This window comes from Siniperca chuatsi, linkage group LG4 (genome assembly GCF_020085105.1).
Source record: "Siniperca chuatsi isolate FFG_IHB_CAS linkage group LG4, ASM2008510v1, whole genome shotgun sequence".
NCBI classification, from domain to species: Eukaryota; Metazoa; Chordata; class Actinopteri; order Centrarchiformes; family Sinipercidae; genus Siniperca; species Siniperca chuatsi.
The window spans coordinates 21,827,757-21,847,635 of record NC_058045.1 but is presented as its reverse complement, the minus strand read 5'-3'; the positions used below and the strand labels follow the sequence as shown (position 1 = coordinate 21,847,635).

The 19,879-nt window shown below is 41.1% G+C and overlaps 3 protein-coding genes and 1 long non-coding RNA gene across 7 annotated transcripts in view; all 4 read left to right on the top strand.

The window, feature by feature from the left end:
- The first annotated feature begins 878 nt into the window (after positions 1 to 878).
- Positions 879 to 1,842, top strand: mt2 (metallothionein 2). The gene is made up of 3 exons (XM_044193101.1): positions 879 to 1,032; positions 1,160 to 1,225; positions 1,620 to 1,842. The coding sequence occupies exons 1-3, from the start codon at positions 1,008 to 1,010 to the stop codon at positions 1,709 to 1,711; spliced, it is 183 nt and encodes a 60-aa protein (XP_044049036.1). The 5' UTR covers positions 879 to 1,007; the 3' UTR covers positions 1,712 to 1,842.
- A 73-nt stretch (positions 1,843 to 1,915) lies between these two features.
- steep1 (STING1 ER exit protein 1) lies at positions 1,916 to 3,906 on the top strand. The gene has a single exon (XM_044193100.1). The coding sequence runs from the start codon at positions 2,623 to 2,625 to the stop codon at positions 3,298 to 3,300; it is 678 nt and encodes a 225-aa protein (XP_044049035.1). The 5' UTR covers positions 1,916 to 2,622; the 3' UTR covers positions 3,301 to 3,906.
- A 3,716-nt stretch (positions 3,907 to 7,622) lies between these two features.
- nup93 (nucleoporin 93) overlaps positions 7,623 to 19,879 on the top strand; it is a 33,381-nt gene continuing 21,124 nt past the window's right edge. Inside the window, exons 1-3 of one of the 4 annotated variants that reach the window (XM_044193097.1) lie at positions 7,623 to 7,731; positions 8,832 to 9,012; positions 9,812 to 9,929. In XM_044193097.1, the coding sequence (XP_044049032.1) occupies positions 8,834 to 9,012; positions 9,812 to 9,929 (297 nt within the window). In that variant the 5' untranslated portion in view covers positions 7,623 to 7,731; positions 8,832 to 8,833. Of the gene's footprint in view, positions 7,796 to 7,994; positions 8,017 to 8,829; positions 9,013 to 9,811; positions 9,930 to 19,879 lie in introns of those variants that run through there. The other 3 variants (XM_044193098.1, XM_044193095.1, XM_044193096.1) reach the window with 3 other exon arrangements.
- On the top strand, positions 9,938 to 18,891 carry LOC122874773. Its single transcript, XR_006377666.1, has 2 exons — positions 9,938 to 11,091; positions 11,250 to 18,891. It is a non-coding gene; the product is annotated as an uncharacterized LOC122874773 (long non-coding RNA).

Here is a 19,879-nt window from a genome sequence, read left to right as displayed (position 1 = left end):
GTGCACAGACCCGAAAACCCCGAGAAACATTGCAGAATAATGACTGTTTACATGTGATTGGGAAATAACATTGTCCATCAGTCTGAAACTACACGTCTGCAATGTTTATCTTGAATTCTTGAACCTCGCCATGACATTGACATTTCCATTATCGAGACAAAAGTACAAAACCTTAAGACTAAGGTCAGTAGGCTTTAACTATAAATTAATACAGCCTACATGATAAATTAACAACGAGAATATATATATATGTGTGTGTGTGTGTGTGTGTGTGTATGTATGTATGTATGTTATTGTATTTTGAAGCAAGGTTTCCGGAAATACAACTAGCTTTTTGTACCGATGAATGCATCTTGACTAAGGCTCCTGCACATAAATTTGTCCTCTCGTTTCGTAAATCCGTGCGCAGACTGAGCGCATGATTTACTGATCTTTGCGCACCGCAATTCCAGATTTCCACATTAAAATAGGCTATTTTTCTCCCATATAGCCCTTGGGGTCTGTAACTCACTACTGACCACACACATGTAGAAAGGAAATTATCCTCTCCTACTGGGAGACACAGGTGCCATTTAATGTCTCCATAGCTCCCTGAAAATGAGACAATCTATTGATGAACCTACGTAACCTGTGCTCTTTATACCGCCGTATATAATGATGTTTTTCTCCGCGTAAACACGTTAATTATTCTGGGGGTTTGTGTCTCCAGGGGGGAATAATGGGGCCCGGGCGTCTTACGTAATTTTCACACAACAAGCCAACTCGTCCTCGCCTGGGAATCTCACTGCTCCCGCTGCCGGGTGGTTAACCCCGAAGTCGTGTGCACAAACTTCTTTGTAATCGCCTACTACGTGCCTGCGTGCAGCGTGACAGGCGCGTTTTGCACCCGGTCCTGCTGTTCCCAGGACGCTATAAAAGAGCCGCCCAGTCGCTGACAGTCACAACACTCACTCATCTGAGATTGAAGACTCAACACCTGTAAGGAAGCCACAACCATCAGCTGAATAATGGACCCTTGCGACTGCTCCAAGAGTAAGTGTTGGCTGACAACGGTTGTGTCTGGACTTAACATTTCTCATGGCTATAGTGTTTTATTAGCTGTTTATTGTTCGTCGTTGGCCGACAATTTGATGCTAATCTAGCTTTTTTTGTTTTCCAGCTGGAACCTGCAACTGCGGAGGATCCTGCACGTGCACAAACTGCTCCTGCACCAGCTGCAAGAAGAGTAGGGCAAATTACATCCTTGCAACGATAACACGTCTAGAGTAATTTTAGTGGTGTTTTAATCTTAACAAAGTCAGAGGGATTAGATGCGAGATATCGAACTGCTTACCCCAATTAATAAACTACACCATTTTTATTCTTTAACACTAACGATAGCTTACTAGTGATGTATCCCCTTCTTTAAAGTTGGGTGCTTCATTTTATGTTGTATCTAAAGTCACCATTTTACATGACAGGCAACCAGTTGTCCAGGTGGACAATAGGCCTAATAGGCTCTAGGTGCTCTGGCTTGCCGTGTCTTACTATCCCCATCTTCTAGTATAAGCTGTGTATTGTGTTCTAGGCAGATTACTTGACCGCTGGTCTGTCACTTAACGAACTGTTTCTTATTGCAGGCTGCTGCTCATGCTGCCCATCCGGCTGCACCAAGTGCGCCTCCGGCTGCGTGTGCAAAGGGAAGACGTGCGACACCAGCTGCTGTAAGTGAGGAGCCTGCAGCATCAGCACTCTACTACCCTTGTGATGGCACCTGTGTCAACTGACTGAATTGCAGCTGTGTACCGGAAATGTATTTTGTACTTGTCTTCAATGTTGAAATAAACGCGGATCCCTAATGTGGATATGTTGTCTTCGTCTGGCTTAAAGTTGTCAAAGCAAAATATAGGGGGTTCAAACCTCTGTGTGAAATGAGCTGAGGTGTTGTGATTCAGATGCTGCTGCAGTGTAGAGTCCTCTGACCAAGGTCACGCTCACAGGTAGGCAGTACAAAGCTGAAACTCAAGCCCTTGTGATCAGGATGAGACTTGATTTTAATCAAAGTGATGGTAAAGCTGGGGCATGGAATGTGTCAGTACTGTAGTGCAAGACAAAAGCGAATTTTTTTTTTTTTGTTTCCCTCGTTAAAACATATCAACCAACATGTTAGAGGAGCACCAAAATTGTTACAGGTGGCACCAGACAATGACTGACCTCTGGTTTTCGTCAGAGGCTTGTTCTAAATGGAAAGTAGTTGGGAGGTCAACAAAAACGTTGACTATTAATGTGGATTTTACAAAAAACAGTCTCATCTTTTCACGCCTCAGATTTACATCGGACCTCAGACGGGGTCCCGCATGGAACTTGATCTATAAATTACTTTTGGGGAAGAGTAACCCGTATTCACGCGAGTGACCGCAACAATGAGTTTATTTTGACCTGGGCCTCCGCGGAACGTTCGATTCACGCGGAACAAAAGGGGAGACACTGGTTTCTGGTAGGAACAGCAACAGTGATGTACACCGGAAGTGTTGTTTGTGTTGAGTGCAAAACTCTAACCAGTGCTTTCGTCGCCATGGCTTTTCAGCAGTAGTATCTAATTAGACGGTAGCCTACTGTTACAATACATTTAAGTGGCTAAACATGCCGAAGGTCGTGTCTAGAAGTGTTGTGTGCTCGGACACCAGAGACAGAGAGGAGTACGACGACGGAGAAAAGCCTCTTCATGTCTACTACTGCCTGTGCGGTCAGATGGTTTTGGTGTTGGACTGCCAGCTAGAGAAGCTGCCCATGAGGCCCCGGGACCAAGCCAGGGTGATCGATGGGGCCAAACATGCCCACAAGTTCTGCAACGTGGAGACGGACGAAAACGCGTACATCAAGAGAGCCGAGGGCATCGAGAGGCAGTACCGCAAGAAGTGCGGCAAGTGCGGCCTGCTACTCTTCTACCAGCACCAGGAGAAGAACAACCCGGCCACCTTTATCGTGGACGGAGCCGTGGTCAAGTTCGGGCAGGGCTTCGGCAACACCAGCGTCTACAGCCAGAAGCAGCCGGAGGCTCCTAAGAAAGTCCGCGTGATGATGACCAAGCGGACCAAAGACATGGGCAAGTTCAGCTCTGTCACAGTTTCCACCATCGACGAGGAGGAGGAGGAGATCGAGGCCAGGGAGGTGGCGGACTCGTACGCCCAAAACGCCAAAGTGATTGAGAAGCAGCTGGAGAGGAAGGGCATGAGCAAGAGGAGGCTGCAGGAGCTGGCTGAGCTGGAGGCCAAGAAGGCGAAGATGAAGGGCACTCTTATTGATAATCAGTTCAAGTAGAGGAGTCTCAATGAGGGACGCCCTGTGTTGTCTTCTGGAGAACTTAATCCACACTTGTGTTATCTTTCCAGTAGTTTGTCTGGGGCGACACAGCACTGCAGTACATAGAGGACAATATTTGGACATATCAGTACAGGACTGATGATTTGTGTAGGTGTTGCATATTAAGATGGTGATCTTGCTTGGGGAGGGGTAGACCTTTAAATTTGTTTAAACTGTTTAAAATTAAAAGACCAAATTAATCTGTGTGTTTGTTTTTTTTAAAGCAAACACTGTGGTGTCCTGCAAGTCTTCAGGTGTTTTGAAATTGTGAGTTCAAGGTCACTGATCTTAAATACTGTCAAACAGTGTGTCTTAACTATAACTCTCTGAATGATAGATAAATCAGGCACTATTCTAAAGGGAATGTATATGTAAAGCCGAAGTGATTAATTGATTGTCAGAAACATAATTGGCAACAATTCTGCTCTGATCAATTAATCACTTTAGTCATTCATCAAGAAACATTGCCAAACTTTCTCTGGTTCCGTTCTCAAATGTGAAGATTTGCAGCTTTTTTCTGTTTTATATGATTCAAAATTAAATATCTTTTGGTTTTTGATTCCATTCAGCTGCTTCAGTTTCAGGGTCCTGGCATTGTGCATGCCGGCTCACTGTCCTGGCTTACTGGGACACCCTAAGCCATCTTTAATGTTATTACACAGACAGTAGACAGCAGCAGCAGCTGAATATGTTATTCTGATTGTTAATATCAGTTATTTTGCAAAAGAGACGTATGTTTTCAATTGATCAGAAGTGAAACCACAAAATTCAGAGTTTTCATCAATAAGTCAAACTATAGAATTGTATGTGAATATAATAACTCAAATTTACACAACAGTTAAGAGGATTAAAAAAAACATGTTTATCATTTGATATTAAAGTATTAATATTATCTGTAATATTTATAATGATATATACAGTGTCAGACAGTGATTCATGATTGAGAAGATGGGGAAATGTAGGTCAGTGTCTAACTGGCAGGTCAGACCCTTAATGTGGGCCACAAAAATACAGGACAAATTAGGAAAACAATGTGTTTTGTAGACCGGATCAGAACTTGGCCACAGCTGATATCAAATTAAAAGTATTTAGGGCTGCAGATGTAGGCTTTTCTTTCTCTTGGGAAAGAACAGAACTTAAACATGCTTAATAGTTACATATGTATACAAAAATGCAACTACAGCTTACAGTAATTTTACTGTACATTGCAGAGAAAGACTAGCATACGTAAGTAGTTAGTTCAGCAAAAATATACAGTTTCAACCCATGAAGACACTATTAAAGGCCAAAGCGCCCTGAAAATACAACTAGTTCCATTTAAATGTCCAGTGAGTCAACATGCACAATACCAGTTCCAGAAAATGGGATGAAGCAATCAGTGATGTGCAAGACAAAAGCGAATGGAGGGTATTTATATATTTTTTTGGTTTCCCTCGTTAAAACCTATCAACCCACATCTCCACAAACCCTGTGTCAACTGTTAGAGCAGCAAAATTGTTACAGGTGGTACCAGACAACTATTGGTGACCTCTGGTTTACGTCAGAGGCTTGTTCTAAATGGAAGGTCATTAGTAGGTCAACCAAAAACTTTTACCTTCTTAGTCTTTAAATTTAGGCACGTAAGTTCAGCAAAAATATACAGTTCCAACCCATGAAGACACTGTTTTAAAGGCCAAAGGACCCTGAAACTACAACTAGTTCCATTTAAATGTCCAGTGAGTCAACATGCACAATACCAGTTCCCGAAAATGGGATGAAGCAATCAGTGATGTTGTCGGCCACGCCTGATGCTTTTCCTCCTGTGACATCTGCTGGAAGCAGCTTTTCATCAACCATCTGGGCTTTGTGATTAAAGTGGTTTCTTCTCATGAGGCAACAGCAAGGGCTAAAGTAAAAGAGCTAAGGATGTCTGCCAGCACTTTTTAAATTCATGTCTGACATTGATATGACAAGCTCTTTCTCCATGTAGGGACCCACCAGACAGTTGTTCAGCAAAGACACCTAGCCCACTCTAGAGACTTGTTTTCAGGAATGATGCAGTGACTGAAAATCAAGTCAGTTTCAAAGTGGAAGGCAGTGTTAAGTGTGTTTGATAAAGAGCAAAAGGTCTTAGCATTTGGGCTGGATGGAAGAGACACTGAAGTTTTTCTTAATCTAAATTTCCTGTACTAAAACATTTCCAGTGGTAACAATGGCATCTTTCAAAGGAGATACACATAAATATGAGAAACATTTGGAGAATTTAAGAGGTATAAAAATCACACCCTTTACCTACAGTCTATACAGAAACATGCACAATATTTTATGTGTTTTCAACAGCAAATGTTTTAGATGGCTAGATTTTCAGATTGCATTTTTAAGAAAAATATCTATTTTGTTTAATAGGATTTGTTTTGCCACTTAAATAAAAATCAGTGAAAGCAGAAACAAAACTCTTTGTGACAGGAGAAAAAAATATAGTTTAATAGTGTAACAGGCTATATTAAGTGAAATTAGAGAAATTAAAAAGCTCAAAACATGTAAATGTTGTGTACATTAATATTTAAATGAATATTAGCGAGAATTTGCACATACATTCAGCAAAGTAATGTCTTTAATATAACAAGTGTGCAGAGGTGCGTTGACACCAATTTTCAGCTGTTACATTACATGAAGCAGGAGGGGGATGGATTCCCATGAGAAATGTCTCGAGAGAAGTATGAACATGAAGAGATTTAAAGGGTAAGTTCAACAATTTTGGGTAGTTATAAAGATAGTGTTCAGATTTTCACAGATGAATCACAGGATCCCCAAACAAATTGTACCCAGTTACCCGGTAGGATTTAGCAGAACATCTGATTGTTTGAATGTGTATACTGCTGAATTGTTTGCCATGTAGATGGCATTAGAATGGACTGGACAGATTAGTTGCAGCAGTATTTTAATGTGGAGTGATTCTGTGTCGGCCCTTGCAAGCATTAAGACAGGTACAGCCAGAAGTCATCAGGATCTGCTTTATGAAAACTTGTTTAATAACTCGAGAATAGATAGGCGAGGGAAAAACATCACCTTCATGTGGGTCCCAGCACATTCAGGTGTCCTGGGAAACGAGAGAGCAGAAAAATCGGCAAAAGAAGCAGTAAAAAAAAAAAAAGGAAATGTTGAAATCAATATTAAATGACCAAAATCAGAGGGGGAAAGCATAGTGTGGAGAAAGGTAAATCAACAGTGGCACTGAGATAATGCAATAAAGGGGAGACATTTACACTCAATCCAAAACAGAGTAGATGTGTTAAGAAGTAGGGGAACAAAATGGAAAGAGCAAGTAATAATAAGTAGCCTGAGAACTGGGCACAGCAACCTTAACAGTACACTTTCCATCATAGGAAAACATCCAACAGGTCTTTGCAATCTATGCCATGAGGCTGAGACAGTTGAGCATGTCCTTATATCATGCAGGAAATTTACACAAGAAATGATGACACAATTACGAAAAATAGAGCGGGTAGAGGACAACGTTAAAAGTATATTAGAATGTGGAGACAGTCCAGGGAGGAAATGGTTGTTTTGTTTTTTTTTAAGGATGACTGGACTGGAAAGTAAAATTAATGGACACTTAGGGAGAATAAAACCTGGAGGTGGCTGTAATGCAACATCGTGGAAGCCAAATGCCGTAAAACCTCAAAGAAGAAGAAGAATTTTTGGGTAGTTGTGATGTGTTTACAATAAAAGATACAACTTTAAAGAGCCATTAAATTCACAACATGTTAGATTCCCTTGCAAAAACAAAGTGTGAATCTAAGTGAGTGTGAAAGTGAATATATATCTCAACCTGGCAAAGGGACTGGTGTTTTTCCTGCCTTTAACCCAATGTATATTGTGCAGACATAGAGGATAGAGGAATTATATTGCTCCTGTGGACACTGAGTCATGTGCTTTTAGCCATCCTGTAATCATTAAAGGTACAATCTATTTTACATGAAAAAGCAGTATTGTAATTTTCCCAAGAAATGTATCATATTGGGCTACCAGTGTACAAAATACACGCCCAAAACCTGAAAACCTATCACCTCTTTTTCCCATGTACATCCCACTATCACATATTGTATTGACAATAAAAAGAAGAGTCTTGGAATTAAACCACAGAAATGAGAAATGCTTTGTCCTGCACTGGTGTTTAAGTAACATGGACTGTGGTCATAAGTTGTCATGGGTCTGTTTCTGTCGACTGACATGATTTCAAAGTCCTCCCGTCCAGCTGGCAGAGCAGCGGGGTTTGCCACATCTTGAAGCAGTGTGATATCCGGCACGGACCGGGTATCGTCCAATCAGCATCGACTCGAGAAGTGCCGGGGCAAATAATATACTTTCATGCATGTTATACTACTGCTGAGCAAAATTGAATAAGAGGTAATAACTGTAAACACGTTCACCAGAGGAATACAGACAGAACCATACAACTGTGCTACAACAGGTATGAGGCTTGTCTGCCTGCAACAGTGTGCAATCAAAAATTAGGGTTTTTAAATTGACGCAACTGTGAGCATGTGAGAGAACGTTAGCCATTTAGCCTGTTGGCTAACTGTTGAGCGCCATTCATTTTGACATAAAGCTAGCTGGTGTAGCATACTGACAAAGCAGGGCCGGAAAGGAAAATTGTTTAAACACGAGGTTGTCGTCTTAGTTGCATCTTTGGTATGTAATTTGTCCTTCTCGACGATTGGAATTACCTTTCAGACTGTCTCTTATTGTTGTTTCAAGTAAGGCGAGTTTCAAAACTAGCTAGCCACGGTGTTCGTATTGTGCTAACGCTAAGCTAATCTGACAACCACAGCAGTCCATGCGCGCGCTGCAGGTACCATCCTGTTTATGTCAGCTGTCAAAATATGATCTGGTACCTGTATGTCCTTAAAACTCTACGCTACATATAGTTTCTTAACAGTTTGTATCTCGATACTTTTGTGAGGAATTATGTCAGTGGTCAAGTCTGTTTATAAAGATGTAAAATATACAGTCTATGACTTGACCACAACAGTCAATGACTTGACCACTGCTACAAACCTTCACATTAAAAGTATCAAGTAGAGAGCACATGACATACAAACTGAATTATATGTAACTTTATATACAGTCTATCTGTACTATGGCAAATCTCTGTTGTCGCATGGTGTTATCAAACCTAGTAGAATCAATCAAGCCAATGATCCAAGTACTTGTGGCCCCCTAAAGTTTGGGGTAGTATTCATAAAACACTGTTCACCCAGTATAGATGTGAATGCCCTCAAATTGAAGGCAAAAGGTGGCATTTTAACCTCATAGTCATTGTTTCATGTCAAATCAAATGTGCTGGAGCACAGAACTTAAACAAGAAAAAAACACTGCACCACTGTCCAGCTAGATACAGACCTCACTTTGTACTGTATATTATCTCCCAGCTATTTTTAGTAGTAGTCCAAATGTACTGTCTTTGTATTTACTCATTTAAACACTCTTCCTCTCTCTTCCTAGAGGTATGGATGCAGAGGGTTTCGGGGAGCTGCTGCAGCAGGCAGAGCAGCTAGCTGCCGAGACAGAAGCAGTGTCAGAGCTGCCACATGTTGAGAGGAACCTCCAGGAGATCCAGCAGGCTGGAGAGAGGCTTCGATCCCGCACCCTGAACCGCACCTCGCAAGATGCTGCCGACGTAAAAGCGTAAGGAATATGTCCCATGCACACAGGGTCATGCTGCACAGTCAGAAAATCCAGTATGCTCCTGTATAGTGCTCACAAAACCTATAGAGGCTGCAATACAAATCTATAAACAGTTGACTTTTTTACTTACTCCGCACCTGCTGTTTTGATGTGCCCTTTTTATTCTGTTAATAGATAGTTATGTGTTTAAAATTCGGTTTTTATTGGGGGATGACATTCAGAGTCATTTGAAATGATACTTTTCCTGATTGAATAACCTTCTTCTAACCCTGGAAATCCAAATATTTGTGACACCTTTGCATAGTTCTGTCCCACATGTCTGAAGATCACACCTTTTGATTTTGACATCGAACATTTAGAATCTTAAAGTGGCCAAGGATAATATATTATTTAGTACAGTTGTCAAATTGTTGATGAAATGTAAAATGCAACAGCAGTTATTAAAGTAATTTTCACTGATCCCCTGTGACATTCTGCACACTATTATGGACTTCTTGTTTTAAGAAATATGTAAGATGAGGTTTCATTTAGTCATGTTTAACAGATTCAGTCTTTTATAAATACCATTTATCTTATAATTTGTTTAAATTTCCTCATAAATGGCTTAATATGAACCCGTGTAATTTGTTTGGAGTTGACTTGACATGATCTTTAACCAACTGATAGTACTGCAATAGTAGCAAAGCCTATTGGGCCCTCTAGTGGTTGTGAATCAAAACAGTTCCTTGTCAATCTTACTCTCAGTTTAGTCCTTCCATTACATTCATTCGTTCTCACCATCTCTCTGTCTTACTCTCAGGTCAATCCTCCTTGGTTCCAGAGGTTTAGACATCTTCCATATTTCTCAGAGGTTGGAAAGTCTAAGTGCTGCCACCACTTTTGAGCCCCTGGAGCCGGTCAAAGACACCGACATACAGGTATGAATGACCTAATAGGCTATTAGTCCAGCTAGCTGCTAGCTTTGCTGACTTATGTGTTACTTACTTGTTTCATAAGAGAAAGACTAACCAGTGAGTGGTTTTTGTGAAATGCAAAAAGACACAGTCCAATTTATATTGTTTCAGATGTCATATGGGTCTTTCTCTAAGAAACCATCTTTGGCTGAGCATACATGGTTTAAACATTGGCTTGCAGACAGATTGAATTAACCAGATAACAACCAAGAATAAAAATTTGTTTTTGGGCCAAGGTATGGAAGTAACATTAGTTAGCTACAGATAATAAAATTTGCCGGCAACGTTTGTCCCCTGGATAGACGGATAATTCCCTGCAAAGTGTGTTAGCTTAGGTCTCAAACATGTAAGTTTGAAATTTGTAAGCCTCAAAAAAGGCTAGGGACTTGAAGCTATGTTAGCTGCTATAGCATAACACACCCCGAATCTTCAACCGAACTGTCAGCAGTCGGGTTGCATTGTGGGTAATGTAGGAAGGAAGGAAGAAGAACGTGTGGAACAAAAAAGACTGGTTCTGCTTCATTGATTTTGATGCTTTTTTTCTTTTCTTTTTTTTTTCAAAACGGTCAATTGTGAGTCCGACAAGGTCAGAGAAGTGCAATACTAAATCGGTGCAGTACTCTTTTAACAGTGTGTCACTAATGTGGTTTAAGTATTTATTAATTTGTGGTGTTCATTTTATTAACAGTGCATAATCCTTTACAGTGCTCCACTGTGTAATGATTCAACAAGGATCTGTATCCTGTCTTTACCTTTTCCTTCCACTTGATACTGCTTTCCTTTTTACCTCTCTCTTCCTCAGTTTACCCTCTCTCTTCCTCTGGTTCAGAGAAGCTGCTGCATTTCCCTGAGCTCCATCTGTTTCTCTCTTCATCCCTCTTTTCTAACCTGCTTAATCCTCTGTCTATATCTGATCATTCATCCTCTCCATCACCATGTCTCACTTTCTTTTTCTCTCTCTATATTTCTGTTTTTTCTTTCTCTATCGCTGTCCACCTATCATTCTTTTACATTTACTAGTCTTTTTTTTTATCTACATGTCTTTCATTCTTCTTGGTCAGCCGGATGTATGCCAGCCTGGGTGGGTTTTACTGACTGACTGGAAGAGCACTTAGCTTCTGGCAATGTGGGGGCATGTGCACACACACACACACACACTCTCCCTCTCTGCTCTCACTCTTTTCCCCTTATTGGTTTACAAGAAGACAGTACATAACAAAGTTTCATTTCAGAACAAATGTGCAATACATCATTCACTAGAATAATTCCTCTGCTGTGTTACAGACAAAACTACAACCACAATTTGAACAACCAGATTCCAGGAAGGTGGTGAGAATAAAAAGAAAGTCAGCTTTGATAGTAGCATTATATTTGCATTCATCTTAAGGCCCATATTGTATAGTGTGTGTATATATAGTCCTCATAGGTTTTTCTTAGTGGCTCATTCAGCCATAAACACAATAACAACTACAGAGGACATTGATAAGCTATAGTTAAAAAAAGGGCCATAGACTAAATACATAATGGGGCTTTAACAAAGCTTCCAACATCTCCATCATGTCTGCCTTGTGATGTTGAATGTTGTGATGCTGTACTTTGTACTGCACTGCATTATACTGAAAGGTCTGGTCACTCAGTGTATCTGACAGGCTGGCCTAAACAGAGGTGAGCTGCTCCCATTTTGGGAATTCTTTTAATCAAGATCATGAGATCATATACTATTAGAGTTGACTCTAATTGCAAATTGTGACTAATTGTGATTCTAATCTAACTGGGTGTGTTTGGCTCGGTGACAAGGAATATTAAATCAGACAAAATATTAATCAGACTCAGGATGCCCGTTCATCAAGAAATAAAACAATTCTGTTTGAAAGTAAGACCATTTAGCATCCTACTGGGAGAGTTGCAGTTACTTTATGTCACCTTGTACACTGAGGAGAAAGAGGTTCATTGGTGCTGAGATGTTATAAGACAGCAACAAAGGATTGACATACTACGTGTAGGAAAAAAGGCAACAGCATCCCTTTAAGTAAAACAAGCAGTGTTACAGTTTTTTTAACACAAATACTCAGCCTTAAGTGGAAAACATAATGCCACTGCGGTGCAGCATATGACGCGCGTTAAAGTGCCGCCCCTAGCACCAATAAATAGAAAGCACTGTGCTGCAGCGCGTCAACAACTGTCTCTGTTTATCCATTGATCTACACCATAGACTGTATATATTATATTATATTGTGTGTATATACACTCCCTGACAAAAGTCTTGTCGCCTATCCAAGTTGTAGGAACAACAAATAATAACTTGACTTCTAGTTGATCATTTGGAATGAGAAGTGGCTTATATGAAAGGCAAAGTCCTCTAGATTATGCTTATTTTACCAAAATAAAATCTTATCATGCCTTGATTTTTAATTATTTTATTAGGAAAGAAAGGTCAGACTTTGCTTAGACAAAAGTCTTGTCACTTAAAAGAAATAATGTACAGTACAGAACATAAAGTCATGGTGCAGTGGAAAAATAATTAATATTGTGTATGACTCCCATGAGCTTAGAGGACTGCATCCATACTCATACATCCATAGTCTTGGCAATGACTCAAATAACTTATTAATAAAGTCATTTGGAATGGCAAAGAAAGCATTCTTGCAGGACTCCCAGAGTTCATCAAGATTCTTTGGTTTCATCTTCAATGCCTCCTCCTTCATCTTACCCCAGACATGCTCAATAATGTTCATGTCTGGTGACTGGGCTGGCCAATCCTGGAGCACCTTGACCTTGTTTGCTTTCAGGAACTTTGATGTGGAGGCTGAAGTATGAGAAGGAGCGCCATCCTGCTGAAGAATTTGCCCTCTCCTGTGGTTTGGAATGTAATGGGCAGCAAGAATGTCTTGATACCTCAGACTGTTGATGTTGCCATCCACTCTGCAGATCTCTCGCACACCCCCATACTGAATGTAACCCCAAACCATGATTTTTCCTCCACCGAACTTGACTGGTTTCTGTGTGAATGGGTCCATGCGGGTTCCGATAGGTCTTCTGCGGTATTTGCGACGATTGGGATGCAGTTCAATAGATGATTCATCGGAAAAATCAACCTTCTGCCACTTTTCCACAGTCCATCCTTCCTGCAAGCTGTAGGCCTTGGCAAACGCAACACGATTTTTTAGTTGTCTTCTGTTTAATACTGGTTTCTGAGCACTAATTCGGCCATTGAGACCACTGTGTGACAGAATTCGTCAAACTGTTCTTGTTGATACAGGGTTTTCTGGTGACCAGTTGTTATGTAGCTCTGCTGCAGTTGAAAAAGGGCTGGCCCTGGACTGTTGAACCAACAAACGGTCCTCTCGAACAGTAGTCTTACAGGGTCTGCCTGACCTGGGCCTGTCATGAACTTCACCAGTTTCTTCAAATCTTTTTCTTATCCTCTCCACTTGATGTTTAGATACATTAAAGATGTCTGCCACCTCAGCAGGAGACTTGGTCTTCAGGCTCTTGATGATCAGCACTTTGGTCTGTGGTTGAATCTGTGGCATGCTGTCAGAGGTCAGGATGCATTTGATGAAAATAATGGGGCGGCTGTTTTGACACGCACCATTCAGCATTGGTATATTTTGGCCTTTACACATTCCAAGATTCATTACACTATAAATTCATTGGTCTAGTGGGTAAATGTTAGATATCAAAGGAAATTAACATACTGTATCATACTGAAACACTAGTTGGAATGTAACCAGATGAAAATAAATGACTAGACAAAAAGTTTCCCAGAAATCTTGAATGAAGTCCCTGTATTTCAAAGATGCAGCAGTACAGATTCTGGTGTCAGATACTTGGGCCACTGGGCTGGAAAACAGCCCTGTATCAGATACTCACTAAAAATTCAGCACCTTCAGGCACAGTGTAGCATGAGTCTGATGGTGTTTGTGGCTTCTTCACACAAGAAAGGATGTTAGATCTGTAATAGACAAAAATGGAGTAGAAAATTTAATATTAACCATCTGAGTGACCCTCAGAGAAATGATCTGAATCTATACTGTTTAAGTATGGGAGATTATCTTTTTCTGTATCAGTATCTTATCTTGCGGTGTGTAATTCTGAAGCTAAAGACTCCAAAAATTGAAAATGAAAAAAATCTGGGGTTTAGGAGTTAGAAAGTGAACTTACCAGACCTCTGTAGCCCACTGCTCATCTCTGTTTGAGGCTAGCAGCTCGAGGCTACATTAGCGGCTACTAGCATAACACACCTAAATCTCTGACTGAATTGTTGGCGGTTGAGTTGTGGGTTTTGCAGGTTGTGGGTAATTTACATAGGTGCCAGGTTTTGACAAAGAAGAAAAATGCATGGAATAAAAAACATGACATCTCTGGTTCTGTTGCATTGATTTTAATACTTTATTACTTTCTTCTTCTTTTTCTTTTTACTGTCCGTCTTGAGTTCGACAATGTTACAGAAGTGCAAAGCTCAGTCAGTGCAGTACTCTTTTAACATTGGGCTACCCATTACTGACATGGTTTAAACATTTGTTCATTTGTGGTGTTCAACAGTGCATGATCCTTTACAATGCTCCACTTTGTAACGATTCAACAAGGATCTGTATCCCGCCTTTACCTTTTTCTTCCACCCAGTACTGCTTCCCCTTTTCCCTCTCTCCTCCTCCACTTACCCTTTCTTACTCTGTCCTGGTTCAGAGAGGCAGAGACCGATATGGATGTCTCTGTCTCTCCAGTTTAACTGGACTACAGTAAGACTTGACATCAGTATGTAGCAGCTCCAGGGTATGTCTGATGAGGAAACGTCAGAAGAGACTCTCTAGTTTCTCGGTGTATGAGAGGTATGTTAATGTGCACCAGTTTTGTTGAATCACCTTTAATCATTGGAATAATGCAAGAAATATTTTAATGGTTGGATTTTGCTTTAAATGATGCAAGGCCATGGGATTTCAAAAGTACTAGAGGTTGATAGACAGGACACAAAGAAAATGCAAACATGCATGTGTGTATGTGAATGTGTGTGTGTTTCGCAAGAGTGATCTGATATGCCTCTGCGGTTCCTGCGTGGAACACACAAACATACTGAGGGAATTGGTGTGTGAATGATGTGTTTGTATGTATGGCTGAACGCAAATTAGTGAGGGTCTTACTATAGAAGGCTATATAGACACAGAGTCCCAGATTTAGGGCTTCATGGATGTAGGAGTGGTTAGTTATGTGCAGACCATGTTTCTAGACTACATGCCCAGCCTGCAACTTATTCAGATTTAACAATGAATTTGGTTTGTTAATTTAGGTTTTTATCCTGTTTATCTCAGTGTTTAGTTAAAATGTGGATACATTAATGTCTCACTCCTTCATCAGATGTTCAGATTTTTCTACACAAATGTAGAGGAAGCAGAATTCCAACACAATTCTTTCAGTGAACACTTTAGAAAATGTAAGTTATCATTTTGTGGCCCAAGTACTGTGATAAAATTGTATATTTCATTGTTGTCACTCCTGTGGCTAGCCAAAATGTTGATGCTTAGTTTTACATCATCTACAGTTGTAATGTGATGGGATTTTTGTTAATGTCATGAATGGTACAGAATTGTGTTGTGTTAATTAACATTACAAAGTAGTCCAGAAGGATGGACAAATATTGATATGGTTATCGAGGATTTTTTTCCCTCCATGTAGTTGCTATTATTTGTACAGTATGCCATATAGGGTTTCGTAGAGGTTGATTAATTCAGATTATGCTTACAGATTTTTGGTTCTTATCTACACTATACATGCATGCATAGATGCATGCATAAATCCCCATTCACACATGCACCCCCCAGTTTTCGACACCCAACCCTAATGCTACCAACACATCAACACGCAGAATTACTACCAGCTGTCACCACGTAGTCTTCACAATTAAATCTTTGTTCTGTACTCTGCCAGTTTTGCATTTATACCGTTTGTTCTGTGTGTTGGTATTTGTCATGGAGGAATTGCTGCGGTTTGGTATTCAGCGCTTCTGGGTTATTTGTTTTCTGTGTCATAAAATAATGTATACAATGGTAAACAAAGGAGGATGATAAATAGAAATATAGAGAGGCTGAAACCAAGAGAAAGGAGGAGGGGGAAAACAGGGAAAGTAGATGGCAATCAAATGAATATAATGGGACATTAAAATGTAACTGTAGAAGTAGAAGGCGGAGAGCCGTGCTGGTAGAAAAATGGCGACTGGCTGCAATTTTTTCTGTCTCTGTGTCCTCGTCTCACTTTTCGATGTTCCATCTTTCTCTGCCAGGGCTCTCTCTCCTTTCCCTCACCTCACTCTCTTTCAGCAGGTCTCTCTGCTTACTCTCCTTTTCTCTTTTACTTTACCTTCTTTCCTCTCTGATTTTTCCTCTTTTCCTCCCTCTCCCATTTACATCCTTTCTCTCCTCCCATTTCTCTTCTTCTGCCCTCCCCAACTCCTTACACACACACACACACACACACACACACATCCCTCAGCAGTGATGGCATGCATTCAGCAGCAGATGCAGTTGGCTAAGCCCAGAGCATCTGCTGAGATAGACGAACACCACTGACATAGCTTCACAGGCTCCTTGTGTTGTGTTTGCATGCCTGTATCTGTGTCAGTCACGATCGATTGCTGGCGTATACAGTGTCTCTCCGTGGGCTTATGAATGAATGTGTGTCTAGTGTAGATTTGGCTGCATGTGGGCGCATGCATTTTCATCCTGTCTGTGCTGGCCTGCACATATTTTGCAGCTATATGGCATGTGTCTGTGTGTGAATGAGTCTGTGCCATCTGCACAAGACTACAAGTGGAGGTGTGTGTATTGCCTGCTTTGTGTGTGTGTGTGCTGTGATACTCAGCATGCATATAGGAATGTGCCCCCACCTTCCCCCATGTGCCTCCCAAACCCTTCATTAACTAAACATGACCCTTAAGAGTATGATTAGCCTCATTTCAAGACAGGATGTCGGAAGCCATCACCCAAGGGGGGGAAAATCCATTACTATAATTGCATTGAGCTGAGGGAGGGAGGCGAGAGAGAGGGAGGAAAGAAAGGATGCATAGATGGATAAAAAGGAAGAAAATGAGTGGTGTAGGGGGGGGGCAGAGGGCCATCAGAGATGCCGGGATGAAGTGGAAGGAGGGAGAGAGACAGAGGATGAGGGCTGAGGGAGAGGGGGTGGCAGCTGATGGTAGGAACTGATATTCTATATGAATCCATAGTTCCTTCTCGTGGATCCCCCCTGTGTCTGAGTGCTCAGTTGGTACGGCCCTCCGACAATAAAACCACCTCCAGTGAGTCTTGATGTGGCACTTCCACTCGGTACTCCAGCTCACGCACAAGAGTCACTGGCCTGCTTTTGAACGGGGAAAGGCTGCATGTGGACCGCCATGCCGGCTCGAAAGGGCACAGCGAACACGCCCCAGCATGGCGGCCACTGCTGCTGCCCTGGCACAGCGACACAGAGGGATGGAAAGGCGGAGGGGCGATGCAGGTCTCCTGGGCTGTCAAAGCCCAGATACCTGGGCACAGACAAAGAAACGAAAAACTATTTTTTACTTTTTCTTGTCCCATCGTGTCTTTTCATCTGTCAGTCTGTCTGCCAGGCAGGCAGGCAGGCGCTCAGCATGAGTGAGTATTGTCTATACACTTGGATACACACACACACACACACACACACACACACACACACACACAGACACTCACAGACAGGCATGTGCTTTGTCTGTCACACTTTTGTGTCACCTCTCTGTCTATCTCCATCTCTTCTCTGGTTATGCTACATTGTCTGTGGCTGTACGGTGCCCATGGGAATGATGATGATGATGTATAAAATGATTGTTAATGATTGGAGGCAGACATCACTGTCTCAATATAAATACACATATACTGTATGTGTATGTATGCTGTAGTACTTTATGTATATATTTTTGCTACACAGGAAATTAAGAAGTGAAGGGTGGGGTTTCTCTCTCTCTCACACACACACTCAGGCACTGGTCGGCTCATTGTGTCATGGCAAATGAGGACAGAAAGCCTCCCACTCTTACTTTCATGATGACTGGCACAGAGAGCAAGACTCCCTGTCTTCATTTCCCCTTTCTACACCATATCTCATAGTGTGGAATAAGCATGAAGCCAGATCGAAAGAGTCAAAATCCGAGTTGCTGATTTTTCCCGTAAGGTTGCATTCAGGCGCAGACAGTGTGACTATCTTGACCAAGGCTAATAGAATGAGGGCCTGTGTGTGCCGGCACAGAGAATGATGTTAACATGCGTATTTGAAGAGACACGCACATATTCTCACCAAATACATTCTTTTTAAAGGATTGATTTTATATGATTTCCTAAAATATGGTCATTCTTGTCCCTTGGCTTACAATAAGGTGTATTTTAAGAGACGCAGTCAGATGTCCACTGATCTTTAATAATATCTGCACATTGTAGCAAATTAGAGAAAAAGATTGAAACTTCCATCAGTTGTATTTTCAATTGAAGGCAGACTAGTCCTCAGTTCTACATTTAGCTTTAATTTCTTGACATAGATCTGCTGTTTGTAATTAACAGCAATGGAGTATTTCCTGATTTATCTCTAATTATTAAATTATTTTCTGTGGCTGTGTTCCTGTTCCTGTAGAAGCTTCTGGGCTGTCTGGCCAGCAGGCTGTGGGTGTTCACAGTGTGTTGCAGATCTCTGAGGATACACAATACAGGGGTGGGGCAACAGAAATTGTACATCTTTAGATACACTTATTGCCCAACACTGAATTGATCATAAGCATGCATTTATCCTCTGCTAAAATGTCTTTTTTTTTTTCTTTGGTCTCAATGTGTCCGCATGGCTCTTTAATATGACACTATTTTATGTTTATTTTTACCATTTGGGAATGAATTCAAGCAGGAACTGAGGCGTCGGCAGTGTTGAGCCAGTGTGAATTGCTGGGTACAGTGTGTGTCAGACTAAATAATATCCAAAGTTTGTAGCAAATCAAAAAAAAGACTACAAAATTTGAGATCCATTTCTTTTTTAAGTAATATGTAATAACAATGACATTTCTTGTGCATAATGCGTTCTTTATTCATTTTTATTAGAAGTTATACTATCCTAACACTAACATTTTGAGGCAAAAAGATGTGAAGAGCATTTGCATCTCAGACAAATGGGAATTTTGGCCACAGCTGTTTGCTAAGTTGTCATTTTACATTTGGCACAAGAAATGTTGTATAGGCAAAGTTGTTGGCAGTGCAAGTGCAGCTGGCAACAAAATGACAGCAATGAAAAATCTTTGCATCATGTTGTACTACATTTGAAGCAAAAATGCTGAGGTAACGGCCCAGCAGAGTTATCCAGTGCTGCCCAATGGTGCCACCATTGCTTTCGATGCCCCCACCCCATTGTCTCATTTCTCCTCCTCTAATTTACTGGATAACAATCATAGTCATCACCAATGACTAATACAGTCTCCTCCTCTCTTGTAGTAGATATATCCCATAAGCCTCTGTTACAACGATTCTATTCTCTTACTTTTTCCAGTGCAGCTCTCCCCTGAGCGTTGACCTGAGCTCTCCTCTGGTTAGAGTGGTTAAATATAGACCTATTCTCAGAAAAAATAAGTGAGAAAGAGAAAGAAAGAGGGAGGGAGGGAACATACGGAGAGAAAACAAGGGTATGCAGAATGGACCAGGAATGGACGGGCAGGTCGGGGGAGAGAGAAACTTAGTTCCCTCCTTAATTGATTCAAATAGACTAATAGTATTAACCATTTTTTCCAAGGCCAAGTTAGACCTTTAAGTTTTAGCCTTCATAAGTAAGGGATAATGTACAGCAAGCCGGTCATTATTGCAAAATTAATCCAGACAGGGTGATGCAGGACCCCGACACGAAGCGGAGGACTTCTTTCTGCGGATTGATATGAT